Genomic DNA, 14,823 nt, shown 5'->3' with positions numbered 1-14,823 from the left:
CAAAAATTCAAATTATATATATATGTATATATATATATTTATATTTATATAAAAAGACCAATAATAGCAGTATGTTATGCATCAATAGCAGCAACAGCTTTTCCAGGTTCTGCAGTCATCTGAACAAAATTATAGAGACATCTAGCACACTCCATTAAAACAACAAAAAAACCAAACCAAACCAAAACAACAACAAAAAAAGTGAAAAAGTAAAAAAAAACAAAACCCCAGAAAACAGCAATTTTCTGTTACTGTTGTGGTACCTGGCACCATTTTTTTTATTAGCTTCTCAATCATCATTTAGAAAGAAAACATTCTAGAGTAACATCATTAAAAACAGCTCTGATAAAGCACAGTCACTACTACGTATCATAAAGCAGGTGCAAGATACTTTACATTCACAGAGGTATGATACAGTACTGTCTTGCATCTATAATACTAGAAGATACAATTAAAAAGGCATTATTTAGACTTGATTCTACTTTTCCAGCAGAGGGCCCAAAGGGTGGTATGACACAGCTCTTTAAAGAAATGCACTTTCTTAAACAGTATTTCCTTTCATTGGTGGCAGTTCTAAGTACTCTTTTAATGAACATCAGCTAAAAAACCGTTAAAAAAAAAAGCCAGGGGAGAGAGGGTAACCCCAACCCCCCAACCACTGGAGTCATACAAAGATGACCAAATGAAGGCAAGCAAGACTCAACCTAACTAGGACTTCCCCAAATTTGTCCTGTTTGAATAGCAAGAACTCCATGGAAGGATGCTAAGCAGCACTTCAAAGCTTTAGACCACAATCAAAACACAGCATCATTTCAGACAGCAGCACTAAGTAGTCAAACACTGCTCATTTGCATCTGTTCAAGGATGCTGACATTAATATTTAATCATCTGCTCACTCCCTTGAGTTTTCTTAAACAGTAAATGGCACCTTTATCCACCCAGCTAGATGAAAGCTTTAAGTTATTCTTGATACCTCTGTCTCCCTCATATCACATATTCAATGAATAGTTAAGTATTCCTATCACTTCTATCTACTAGATCAATAGAAAATCTGATCAACTTTTTCCATCTTCACCCATACCATATTAATCCAAGCCACCATTATTTCTCACCTGAATCATGACTACAGCCTCCTAGGCTCTCTTCAACTACTCTGCTATTTTCCAAATTTATCTTGAAGAATTTATACTAACTAATCTTAAGATTCAATGGTCCTTTCAGTTTCTGTTCTTCTGTTAAACTCATCTAATTCATCATTTCACATTTCTTATTTTTATTCATGAATGTCTATTTGGTTCTTTTTTTGTAGTTTCAATTTTTCTGCTAAGATTCCTGGCAATCTTTTTCTGATAGTCCTTGAACATTGTTCTAATAGATGTTCTAAAATTTTCTTCTGCTAATTCCAATATTTGGTTCATCTTTGGGCCTCTTCTATTGACAGTAATTTTCTATTGATTTCTCACATTTTCTTGTTCCTTTGCATGTTTTGTAATTTAAAAAAATTATATATTAGACATTGTTTATGGAAAAACAATAAAGATTAAAGTATACTTTTTCTACCCTAGAGATTCTAACTTTTTCTTATATCTGAGGCTTAAGTAAAGAAGTGGTCATTCATTTTTTACTAAGAGTTGAGTTGGTCTAAACCTTCACTTCATCTCTCATTGACAGATGCAGATACAGAGATTTTCTATCCTAGCTTTTACCCTATAGAAGCCAATCTCCACCTTCAGCAATTTAATTGCTGTCTAGTTCACAAAATTTACTTCTGCCAACTCCAACACATAGAAGTATGTCTATTTTTGCTGATCACTTATACCAAGGCCAACAATAGCAATTTGAGCACAGAAAGATTAACAAATGTGCCATTTCACCCTTATTTTTGTTAGATGAAGTGGAATATTTCTAGCTTTCTGGGTCAATGCATCAAAAAGAGCCCAGGTCTTTCTCTATTGCCTGTATGCCGATGCAAGCATACTAACTTAGCCCAATCTTGATACATTCATGACCAAGGTCTACCTGTAAGTGCAGTCTATAATTGTCCAATATGGCATCTATATGCCCATGATTTTCATTATTGTCATGCAGTCAGTACTTGAAAAACATGGGGTTTGGAGTTAAACTAACTAAAATTCTAGTTTCACTACTTTTTTATGTGTGTGACTCTGGCATCTTATTAAACTTTCTGAATTTTGGTTTTATTATGTATAAAATAGAGAGGTCAATGTCTGCTTCATAAGATTGGGAGGATTCATAAGCAGTTAATAACAATGAGTACTTACTGAAAACATCCTATATGCCAGGAATGTAATAAGCACCTCACCCATCCTACTCTACTTAATCCTCACAATATTCTTTGCAGTGAGTATTACCACTATTGTCCTTACTTACATTTGCTCATTAATTAATTGAGGCCTAGAGAAGAGAAGTAACTTCCTTCAGATCACATAGGTTGACCATGGTAAAATATGGATATAAACCTAAAAAAATCTAAAGCTAAAGTTTCTAACCATTGTGTTAAAATTCCTGACACATACTGACCCTCAACACAGTGATTTTACTATTAATAATTTTTATTATGAAAATTAACAATTCACATAAAATCAATCCCATCAGGTTTGCTTGATCTGTAAACTGTCCTCTGTCTTGGTTGTCCACCTCCTCTCCAATAGAGGTCTGCTGCTACTTCATCACAGTTAGAATCTGATCTGAGCCCCACAACTCTTGCTGTGGATGCTAACCTTTCTTGCTAATATATTCTCTCTTGCCTTGAAGTCAGAATCTAGTCCTACCATCTAGGTTAGTGATTTGATTGATAGTGTACCCAAGGGATCATGAGCTAGTTGATGATAGGTTAAGAACTTGTTATAAAAATCCTATGTTTTTAAATCCCTCTTTGCCACATAGTCAACATTTAGCGAGATCCTTAAACAAAAAAAAATCTTGACCACAGAGCACTTACACAAACAATGTCCAATATCTTAACTTGGAATATTAACATATAAGCTATGTTTTGTGCAAACCTCTGTTTCTTATTCATGCGGCTGGTCCCACTGCCATTAATATAATAATCAATTAAGCCTCAAAGAATGAATGAATAGTTAATGTCCAGTAATAACCATTATAACACTAATTGTTAATTCTGGAAGGGGAAGAGAGTAGGCATTCTTCCTTTCTTTTCCTGATTTCCATATTTATTATTCTAAAATATTTAGATCTCAAATTAAAATTCAGCCTTAGTTGGCATAAATGGAACCAAAAATGATTATCAATGCATTATCTGTGTACCTATCTTTTCTTTTACTTTTTGGTGGGGGAAGTCATTGACAGAAAAGAGGATAAGGAAAAGAAGTTCCTATTTGTGAAAGTATTGCTTTTAGTGCAATAGCTTTTATTTAACTGATCACTCCCTTGGCACACACTAGGCTAATGAATTACTTATTAATTATTCTAGTATTTCATCATGATATTATTAATCAGGAGAAATTACTTAGGTGTTCATTTTTTACTCTATTATGTTTTTATGTGGCTTGGACTGTAGTTCTTCCTTTTCGTACAGCTCAGCAAGACCTCTTATGCCAGACATAGCTTCATGACTCATACACTGACTTTTTACATTCGCTATTTTGGGTAGTATGATGAAGCAAATAGCAAGTAGTCTTTGTTCTTTTCCTTGAGGATGTTGAAAATGTTTAGGAAGGGCTACCAGAATGTGCTATAACTCAAAGAGCAACTGGCTGTAGAAAAAAGTCAAAATTTGCCTAAATATAGGAGGTAGTGTTCAATTTAGTGACCAGCACACCTTAAAGATTAAAGGTATAGCTTTAGAAATGATAAAATGAGTTCATTTTATCTCCCATATTTCTTCCTATTAAATAATGAGGTCAGATTTTCTTGGAAGCAGATGACATCACTTTTATAATAATGAAAAGAAATTCTTCTCTCTTAATTAACTATAGCTCACATTTCAGTTTCCAAGTTAAGCAGATTTTCCTCTAAGACACTTCCTGAACTCTAGTCCAAGTAAACTCACCTCACACCCCTCTGCCACAGCTCGTGAGTGGTGTTCCTTTCCTTCAGATTATCTGTATTGGCTATAATTTGAGTGACTTTTCTCCATTAGTCAAGGCTAGCTTGGCTCATCATGACATCTGCACCCAGAATAATGCCTGAGCCAGAGTAGTGATTCCACAGATATTTATGCAATGGTGGTTAAGGCTATCAAAATAAGGTAATGTAGTATCTGAAATAGTACTTGAATTCTCAATTGTTTTTATTTCAAAACTCTGTTGCTTGGAACTAGATTCCAGACAAGGAACCAAGATAGATGGGTGAATTCCTTGGATCACATTAGACCTATTTGTTGAGTTTTAGTGCCCTAATTCTTAAATAATATAGAGTTGAGTTTCTAGTTTCTAATTTATTGTATTGATTGTCTAAGACGTTGTGCTTCCTCTTCTAAATTCATAATTGTACCTTTTCATACAGAATATAATAAATTTGAGTGGATTATTGGACTGAGTGGATAGAGAGGCTAATGTACATCCCAGTGAGGAATGACAAAATGATCTTTTATCAACAATAGAAAATATGATAGGAAAATGGCAACCAAGAGGGTGACTATTGAAAAATGTAATAAAATGCCCCTTCTTTCACTAACATCAAAGGGTTTTAGGCGTGTAAGTGACCTCAGTGGAGACATGTTTAGGCAGATAACAGTCATAGTTTGTTCTGTGATTTCTCAAAAAGCAGAGTGGCCATTTTTCTGGGATGTAAGACCAATGTTGGAATTAAGAAGAACAGAAATGATCATTCAGTCAGGGTGGAGTTGAGAAGGAATTTCTAGCTCTTCACACACTTTCATATATCCTGTTCCAGGGGAACTGGTGGGCTAACTGCTGAACTAAAGCAATGATGCAGAAGCAAGGAGGTTCCTGTGAGTATAGAGTTGGAAGATTGTATTTGTTTGATATATGTGCTTTCTAGTACATTCTATTAAACTCCTTGACATAATTTTCCAGCAAGAGTACTTGTTTATTATCTCAGATATTTCCAGGAAGCTGAGATAGTAGAAAAATACCACCTGGCAATATTCCATAAAACTAATTACCTGAGGGAATGAAAGACTACAAATACAAGTGCTGTAATAACAGAGTTAATGGACCACGTCATATTTTCTTCTCTCTACAATTACCTAAATTATGTTATTTTTTTACTTAAGTGGGCCTTCATTATTTTGCTCTCAGTGGTCATTGATCCTCCATTGATAAAAGGGTTTCTGTGCTAGGTCTCCTCAGATTTGAAAAGACCTGGAAATAAAAGTAAATTGGTGCCAGACTCAGGAAGTGCAGTTACTTCTCAGGCCATTGTTAATCTAATCTGAGTAGATTCCATAGCAAGTAATCAAGGAGATTTGCCTGGAAAGTTTCCTAAAGAGCAACAATCAGTACAGACTGGAATTCAAAAAGCTGAACCCAGGTTATTCAGTGAGTAACTTTAACCAAGCACCTTGCTTATCTATTTCCTCTGTTATAAAGCAAAGTTAAGTTCACGGGATGATTCTTCTCTACCCTTGAGCTTGGAAACAACGTCTAGGGGGATGATATATAGTAAAGCACTTGAAAAACTGAAAGAACAAACATAAGACAGAATTATTAGAGGGGTGAAATCATGCCAGGTTAAGGGTTGCAGTCACAGTAAAATAATTTATTCTGACAATTTATGCTTTGGGGCTTCTAAGCAAAGTAGTATACAAAGCAAAGTTCCTATTTCAGAAAAATGAGGTTAGATTTGAGCTTATCCAGTTGGTGGGTAAATTGTCGTCATCATCATATGGTTGAGCAATGACTCTGGGTCAGGTGTGTAGCAGGATCTTTTCCTAAATGTCGCTATTTAATTGAAAACCTCAAAAGGCTGCACTGTTAACACCCTCATTTAAGACAAAGGGACTTATCTAGAGGCCCCATGAAGTTATCAGTCAATGATTTCCAAGTTCACTTGTATATCAAAATGACCTGAGGACTTTTTAAAAAAATAACAGATGTCTGGGCCTTGCCAGAAAGCTACTGAACCAAAATCTCTATGGGTAAATCTAAACAGCTGAAAATTTATTTCCAAGTTCTATAGATGATTTTACTGGGCAGGCAGGACTGTGAAAGACTAGGCTAAGAAACTGACCCATGCAAACCTGAACTGTCCCCCAGGTTGGCTGTTACAATTCTGTGCCGGCTCTTAACCACTCTTCTCCCTTGTCTGGCTGATTACTCACAATCTATTTCATTTAACAGCAACTGTTTTTATTGACTTTAATTGGTTTTTCCACATTCTACTTCTAGTGTAAACTACACTATGAGATTACTTTCCCCCTAATAACCATTTAGGTGTTTATGATGAATGACTACACTCCCAAGGACATTTCACTTTGGCCAACTGCTAATAGCATGGTAACATTTGCATAGAACCGAAAGGTTTAACTACCAAAGATTAAGATCACAAAATGAGTGAGTATATATTTGACTGTGGAAACTCATAACAATGATCAGAGATCACCCACATTGGGGAAGGAAGTTTTATAAGAGAAGCTTGTGCAAGGGCCTGGACCCATAGGCAGCTGTTAAAGTCACTGCCCAGATTGGGCATGGACCTAAGCTAGTGTTTTCCAATTTAAATGTCCACATGAATTTCCTGAAAGTCTTATTTAAAATGTATATATTGATTTAGCATTTCTAAGGTGGGCTCCAGAGTCTACATTTTTAAGTCTCCAGGTATTGCTAAAGCTGCCTGGCCTTGGGTATAAGCAAATACCACCCAAAGGCAGCTATAAGACTCACCCTCAGGTAGATAAGCACAATCCTGTGTAGTGAGGATCAGGCTGCCTCACTGACAGGGATACTGTTTGGGCAAAAGTTGTGGGGGATACTCAGGTATACTTCTGAAGTGACAAAAAGAGGAAGCAATTGCACAGCAAAGAATCTATTATCCACTATGGAGTATTGGACTTAAAAAGTATACTTAAGTATTGATTTTCCTGTAAACATATGGTTACAATAGTGACATGCCTTTGGAAATATTCAGTATGTTAAATCAAGTGAGTGAATTCTAGGCCAATAATGGTTGAGTCAACAGGAGGTAGCAGTGCCGGATGCTGGGATTCTTGTGAGGTTAGCCAAGGATCCCATAGAATGTACCCCATGGAACATTAGGTCTAGTTCAAATGACAATGTCATTTGCAGTTTCCCCTACCTGTCAAGAAATGACATTGTACCCTGAGAGGCCAGACAGAAACGAAGTAAACAGTAATTGAAACAAAGTAGCATGACTTTTGGCCAATTCTATTTGGGAAAGGAAAAACTCAGAGGACTTTTGTGGGTAGAATCCTATAGGAATGAAAAGATGAAATAACCATATGATGGGCTTGAATTTTAATCAGACAGGAATGTTTACAAACCTGTATCTCCAAGAACAGCTTTGCTGTTTAGACCTGTGACCATGATCAGTGTGCGTAAACTAGATTCTGGAAATCCACATTGAATCCCCCATAAAAACAAAATAGGCTTGCCAAGGATAGGGCTCATTTTTCATCCAGATGGCTTCTGTGACTTAGGTTGTGAATGTGGTAACTTGACACCTTAACAGCCTTCAAGGAGAGTCAAACCTTGGTAAAATGCTTGGGAGAACAGCCAGAGAAGAAAAAAATCCACAGGGCCCATCTAAGATGGAAGAGAACTTACACTGGAGACATTGCTGTTCTGGGAAAGAAAATAAGTGATTGCAGAGAAGACATCAAAACAGGAAGAAACAGGAGGGCCTTCAGAGGCCAGCAGGCAGGGAGGTGAGCTTAGTGGGAATGTGACAACCTGAAGGTCATATCCCCTCTCATGTAACACGGCCCTCTTCACTCAGCTGTAGCCAACCATGACCAAGCAGAATGTGGGCCCAAAGTTGCGAGAGTTTTCCTAAGAGATGGTAAGATTCTGAATTTTTATATATAATACTGTTTTGACTGTATTAAAATTATAGTCGTAAGTAAAATCAAATCTAAAAGTCCCCACTAGCAGTCAAATAAAATAACCCCACTGGGGAGCACAGAGTTAGTGACCTGTGGGCTATATTTTTATGCAAGTTCACAGAACATGAGTTTGTAGAGATGATATTGGGGTGAGGGTATAAGGCAGTGCAGGTAAACAAACACAAGGTATCCTGCATTTTTCTTGTCTCTACCTGTTTATACCCTGTTTTCTCTTTTAACACTTACTAGTTCCTAACTTCATGTTCTGTACTGATTTGTAGTTTACACTTTCTGCTATCTCTTCCTCTCAACTAGAATGAAAACTCTATGAAGGCAAAGAATTATTCAGAGCTGTATACTCAACACCTTGACTACATTTGGTTTATAATAAGCACTCAATAAATAGTTGCTGACTGAATAATGAATAATTAGTACATCTCCATGCCAGTCTGAGCTGTGTCAAAGGGTCTAGATTCCAGGATCTGACCTCTAATTCCTAGTGGTTCTGAAGTTGCTTTGGGCAGAGTGACCCAGGATAATCTCTACCTGAAAACTGCAAGGAAAACAAAATTCCCCAAAATATACTTTTACTTTGTACTTCTAGATTTTTTTTAACTAAAAAAAAATCTGCAAGAGGAGAAGGAAAATAAATATGCATCCATCCATGAAATATATTCAGCTATGATCATGAAAATATTGACTTGCTGTTTGAAATTGTGTAAAACAAGAATCTCCATTAAGAAAGTATAGCTGAGCAGACAGACTTGGGACTGTATCTGCTGACAAGCAGTGCTGTTCTGAGACTGCTGCAGAATATTAGCAATGCTGTGTTTTCTAAGAATTCTGTTCAATGTGAGTGATCATGAGGGGAATAAATGCTAGGTACCTTTTAGTTCTTGCTGAAATAGAAAATTTTGAGTTTTAAAACCAGCAGTAGAAGAAGAGCGGCATCTATAGCTACACATAAAACTGGAAATCCTTTGCTTGAACAAAATCACTCACTATACAGTATGCACTTAAAATTAACAAAGCTCAAACCAGTTAGCTACACACACATATTTGCTGCCAGAAGAAAATGGCTATGCCATGTGCATGCCCTAGTTTAAAACAAACCTTGAATTCCACACACAAGTCTTCTCCTCTACCTTTTTCTGTTTCTAGACAGAAATACATTTCATTTCCCTTTAAGTGAGAATATATGTTCAAAAGTCGGTCCAGGCCCTTTATAAAAGCACTTACTTTGAAAGAACAGGACAGATAATGTATTCAAAATAAAAGCACCTTCTTATAGAGCAGGCTCAGAAGTTGTTCAATGGTCATGGCCTTGATTTGCGCTTGCAGCTCTGGTCCTGCTGGGCATGGTTAACAAAAAGGCTGGCAGCCTGCATGGCGTGGTCCTCCAGAGGTGCTGCGTCAGAATGACGCTCTGGAACAGTTACTGGGACAGGCTGTGAGCAAGTCAGCAGGACAGTTTATTTCTGTGCTGAGATTGCTGCTTCCTGATGGGAAAACAGTGGAGGCTGTCATCCCCAGGAATCAGGCAGTAGTTGTGGCTCCCCAGATGATCAGAGATCCCGGAGCAATGGGGAATGACTGCTTACATTACTCCTGGGGCAGAGGGCAATCGGGCCCTGGAGGAGATTCACCCAAAGTTATTGGTCTCTTTGTGGTTGTTCCTTGACCCTGCCAAGAGCGTGACTCAGCTCCCCATAACAGTGCTGGACCACGCTATTTACCTCCTGCAGTCCCGAAAAGCTGAGTTCCAGGCAGAGACAGGAGGAGAGCTGGAGAGGAGGATATATGGTGGTCCTTAATTCAGTGGAGTCTAGAACTGTGGCTTTCTATATAGGGACAGTTATTGTTTATCTCTTCAGAAGGTTTTGTAATGCAGTGGCCTAGCATTCTGGAACATAAAAACTATGAGGAGGGGGAGAGGAAGTAGGTGGAGGAGGAGGAGGAAAAGGAAGAGAAAGAAGAAGGCAGAGAATCCAGTCTTTCAAGTGAGGCCCCAAATCCATAAGTGAAGAGAATATTGATGTGCTAATTTTCTATTGGTGTCAGGATGATCAGTTGTAAGATTGAACTAAGGGCTTCTGATGACTTGGTCCATGTATGCCTCGATAATAATATTACACAAAAGTAAGACAGAGATATAGTGCATGTTTAGGGAATCTAGCTGTGGGCTCCAGGTGCCTGAGGATCATACACTGTCTACTAATACCTTCTAGATGGAGGTCACATATAGACTGAGGACATGGTGGGGTGAGGTAAGGTATAGGAAAATTTTGTATCATTTCAGTTTGAAGGTTTGAGCAATAACACAAAAATCATGGAGCCATAATTTTCCTTTATTTGTGGTTTGGGGTCAAGGAGAATGAACTGATAAGGACTGTTTTATGTCAGAAACAGGGCACATGTAACCATAAGCAAATGAAGTGGAGTGGAACCCAGGGTTCCACACCTGAGACCTACCACCTTTTGGTGATTTGGGGATGATGCATAATCTCTCTGGACTTTACTTTTCTACATTAAAAAGTTTTTCAATTCTTCACATTTTAATTCCTTTCCTTCAAGTCCCACTACCTAGCACATGACCTGATACAGAAAAATGATCAAGCCAACCTTTTCTCCCTATTGCTTCCATTCCTGTCTCTTCATCCCTCCACTTAAGGCAATGATTTCAGCAAAGGACCATACCTTGGTGCTGCATCCCTACTTCTGTTGGATCTGGCCAAATTCTGAAAAGCCAGGAAGTACTAATTTTCTCAAGTCTTTGGAAAGTGTGGAAGGTATGGAGATCCCCTTTAAGAAATAACTCATTGCCCACCTTCTAGAAGGCTGTCAGATGATGGATCTACCTCAGTTTTTAGTGGTGCTCACAATTTTCTTAGTATGCTCTGTCTGATGATTGAGCTAAGTGGGGGTACAAAGGCCTGGTCATTCCCACCCAACACCAGTATCTCTGAACAGGCAGTCTTTGCTCCCAAGGGCCAACTGGGCTGCAGCCCTCTGCACAGTCCTTACTTCTGTCTTGCAAAATGAGCATCTACATCCCAGGAGATGCATAAGCCCTAATATTTGCTTTTCCAAAAAGGACCTTTGACAGGCTTCAGGTGACCATCTTTGAGCTAGAGGATTCTTGTCTTTGTAGTGTAAAGATCTACAGTGCAGATTCATTTTTCATTCTATTATTCACAGACACATGGTTTAGTTCCCATCAGTTTTAGCCAGTGGTTCTCAAACAGGAGTACATATAACAATTACCTTGGAATATTTTTTCAATGTATACAAATCAAGATTCAATGTGCACAGCTGTACTGGAAGTTTGAGATGCCCCCGGGTTAAGAATCAGGGGTTGCAGCATGAAACTCCCCCTTGTTTAGGTATCTTTCAGAGATGACTGAAAACTGTGCATATGTTAACCAGTCAACTGAATCATCCTAGTTTATTTTCTTAAAAATCCCCAGCTAGTAATGCTGCAGGCCAATTTAAGAGCATAATGGATCTTATTAGAAAATATTAGGAAGAGGTAGGAAACCTTAGGAACATCTTCAACTTTGAATATTTAAGCAAAATATTCTTTTTTATTATGTTGAATTCGGAAAAACAATCAAGTCAAACTTTTTCTCTGTATTGTTTCCATTCCTGTCTCTTCATCCCTCTACTTACGGCAGTGATTTCAGTAAAGGACCATACCTTGATGCTGCATCTCTATTCCAGTTGGCTCTGGCCAAATTGTGAAAAGCCTGGAAGTACAACCAGGACTTGAGGAAGGGAATTAAAATTTGAAGAATTGAAAAACTTTTCATGTAGAAAAGCTCGAGGGCCATGCATTTCCATTATCATGTAAGTCAAGGAGTTTGGAATTGACCTTCCCTGGAAATTGAAAATAAAATTGCTGTATCCTGCCTTTCAGGTTGAAGAGGGGCTGTGGTTATACTCAGATTCCACAAACTCAGTCTTTCCAAGCACTTAGCTTGGGATCATCAGTTGAGAGGAATCTTTTCTAGGTTGAATGCATATTTGGCATGTGCAAGGTTCTGTGTTTGATCCCCAGCGTCAGGTCAGGAGGCCTCTTTCCTGAAATGAGTCTTTCTCTCTTATTACTGAATAACTGACTGAGAGATCACTCACATAAATGTCAAGGAAGAAACTTTGTCTATCCTGCTTCCTGGATCACTGAATAAAATTGTGTAAAATAATGTCTGTGTGTGTGTAGCCTTTGTGCTTAGGTTCCAAGAGTTTTACTTCAAGGCAAAGCTTGTATGTGAAGATGCACATGGCCTGAGATTCTCTAGGACTGAGAAGCCCTTACTTCCTGAAGACACTAGGTCTGGAAAGAAGAAGTGGAAGGAGAAGAACACCCCAAAGGAACTACTTGGTATTTTGAAAATACTTCTTAATTATCATTACAACCAAAGAGAAAATGCAAAGTCCAGAGGGAATATAAAGAAATTTGTGTGGTGTGCATTGGAGTAAACTTTCTTTTTGTAAAAGTCAAGCTTTTCCCAAATGGGAAGAATGGGGAGAACCTCAGTGAGCCCAGCACAACAAAGCCTCTGCTGAGCTCTGATATGTGGCAACGTCACAGAGGAGGTGACACAATGAGGATTCTCAATCAGTAAAAGGGGAACTTAGGCCAGGCATGGTGTTCAAGTCCTAGTTACTTGGGAGGCAGAGATGTGGAGGATCACAGTTTGAGGCCATCCTGGGGGAAGAGGGGGCATGTTCGAGAGATCCCATCTCAACCAATGGCTGGGCACAGTTGTGTGCATCTGTCATCTAGCTGTGTAGGGAAGCCACAAATAGGAGAATCATGATCTAGGCCAGCCTGGGTATAAAATGAAACCCTATGCTAGGAATCTTTCTGTATAGCTTATCCTTAACTCAGCTAGCAAAAATGCTTTGTCTTCCTTATTATGCTTATGTCTTTTCTTCAACAAAATTAGAGATAAGGACAGAACAGGTTCTACCTGGAAGTGAGGGGGGGAGGGGGAGGGGATGGGGGAGGGGTTCGGGGGAGAAATGGCCCAAACAATGTATGCACATGTGAATAAATGAATAATTTTTTAAAAAATACAAAAAAGGCTGGAGGTGTGCCTCAACTGGTAGAGTGCCTGCCTAGCAAGTGTGAGGCCCAAGTTCAACCCTCGGTACTGTGAAAAAAAATAAAGAAAAAGGGATACTTAAAGTATATGCTGAATCTGTCCCAGGATTAGACACAGGATTAGGTAGTAATTTAATACTTCTTGAACCAAAAATGTGATGTGTTCATTCTCTAGGGGGCATGCAGCCATAAGCGAATGAAATTGCTGTCAGAATGAGCTGGCAGCAGTGCCCAGTGGCAGAAAAGTAGCCTGTGTATGAGTGTGGCCTCACCCTCCTGCCAGCTTCACAGTATCAAGACACTTGCTGAGTACACTGGGTTTCCTTCATCTTCGTGCAAGGTTATTTCAAGGATTAGCTAAAGACATATGTGAATATGCTTAGTAAATATCCAAATCACTATGCAAATGTGAGCTTTTAATTATTTCTTAAACAAAAACCCTGCTTAAGGACTTGCTAAGGAATATTACCAGAGCAAATGAAGGGCCCAGTGGTTGGGAATTCCAGCTCAGACACATGGACCACTGTTGAATACCAGATCCTCACTTACCAACTGGGAGCAGTGATTTTAGCCTCTATGGCCTAGCTCCCTCACTCATAAAACAGTAAACATAATCATACCTACCTCTCAGGAGATGAGCCTGCAAGGAGAGCATGCAGCACAAACCATGACACATAGTGCCCAGTAAATATGAGTCGTGGTTCTTATTAACTAAGGAGATCACCACAAGTAAAACTGCGACACAGGAAGACTTGGTAGGAAGTCTGAGGGGAGCTGATAGAACACATCTTCCAGGGAAAGCCACCCAGAAAAAAAGACCAAGAAGACTAATCTACTGACCCTGAAGCCTCTAGAGGCCCTGACTTTGAGTTAGGAGGAGGATTCACTGTTCTTGTCTCAGTGTACATGTCTTTGTGTCCGCATTAATTGTAGGGTAATGACCCACAGCCCAGTGGATCTCTTGGTATTTCTGGAAGGATCTCCATTGAGCATTTGTTTCCAGAGGCAAAATCACTTTTGACAATGGCATGTTCACATCACACAAGAAGGACTTGACATGCAAAGAACATCATCTCAAAATGGAGCAAGTCAGATTCTAAGCAGGAAAGGAGGGGGATGCAGGTGGTGGGAGGGGTGGGTGATGGATCTCAAATGTCAGGTTGCATTTGAGGCATTTCTGGGCTGGGCAACCACAATGGGCTCTGGGCTGAGGCACATTCCATTATGAGTGGAGGGGGCATATAATGGAATGACATGAATGGTTTCTTATAATCAGAAAAGCACACTGACCTTCACACTACACAGGTGCAGCAGCATAATGACCCACCACGTGTACGTGCATCAATTCCTGGGGAAGAGTCCAATGAGGTTATCTCAGCATGTATCCCAAGCACAGAAAATCATGACATTACCCGCACAGAGAACATTGTTCCCCCTCCCCCATTAAGGTCCTTGGCTTGGGCAATTAACATGTAAAAGCAAAAATCACAGAAGGATCATACTCATTTTGATAAAGTGGGTAGAATATTGCAAGCAATATTGTTCTATGCCATAATTTGATTTGGGTTTTAACATGCAACCTTAGGAGTAAGCATTTCTTTTCAACAAGTAAATATTTGGTGTGAGGGTTTATGGAGAGGGGAAGTTCTCTGAAAAAACTACATAAAAGCATCCTCAGACTCCCTCACCACAAACAAACCACATCTAC

General features: G+C 38.9%; 1 protein-coding gene across 14 annotated transcripts in view; it reads right to left on the bottom strand.

Annotated features, from left to right (window-relative positions):
- The window catches only part of Hecw1 (HECT, C2 and WW domain containing E3 ubiquitin protein ligase 1), a 419,560-nt gene that overhangs the window by 281,329 nt on the left and 123,408 nt on the right, over positions 1 to 14,823 (bottom strand). For 3 of the 14 annotated variants that reach the window (XM_074065388.1, XM_074065389.1, XM_074065390.1), the window contains exon 2: positions 14,406 to 14,463. The exons of 9 other annotated variants lie outside the window; for them this stretch is intronic. In XM_074065388.1, coding sequence (XP_073921489.1) covers positions 14,406 to 14,432 — 27 coding nt within the window. In that variant the 5' untranslated portion in view covers positions 14,433 to 14,463. Of the gene's footprint in view, positions 1 to 9,247; positions 9,581 to 14,405; positions 14,464 to 14,823 lie in introns of those variants that run through there. 2 more of the 14 variants (XM_074065386.1, XM_074065391.1) reach the window with 2 other exon arrangements.

This window comes from Castor canadensis, chromosome 2 (assembly GCF_047511655.1).
Source record: "Castor canadensis chromosome 2, mCasCan1.hap1v2, whole genome shotgun sequence".
In the NCBI taxonomy this organism is placed as follows: Eukaryota; Metazoa; Chordata; class Mammalia; order Rodentia; family Castoridae; genus Castor; species Castor canadensis.
The sequence above is the reverse complement of the archived record's forward strand: the minus strand, read 5'-3'. Positions and strand labels throughout refer to the sequence as shown.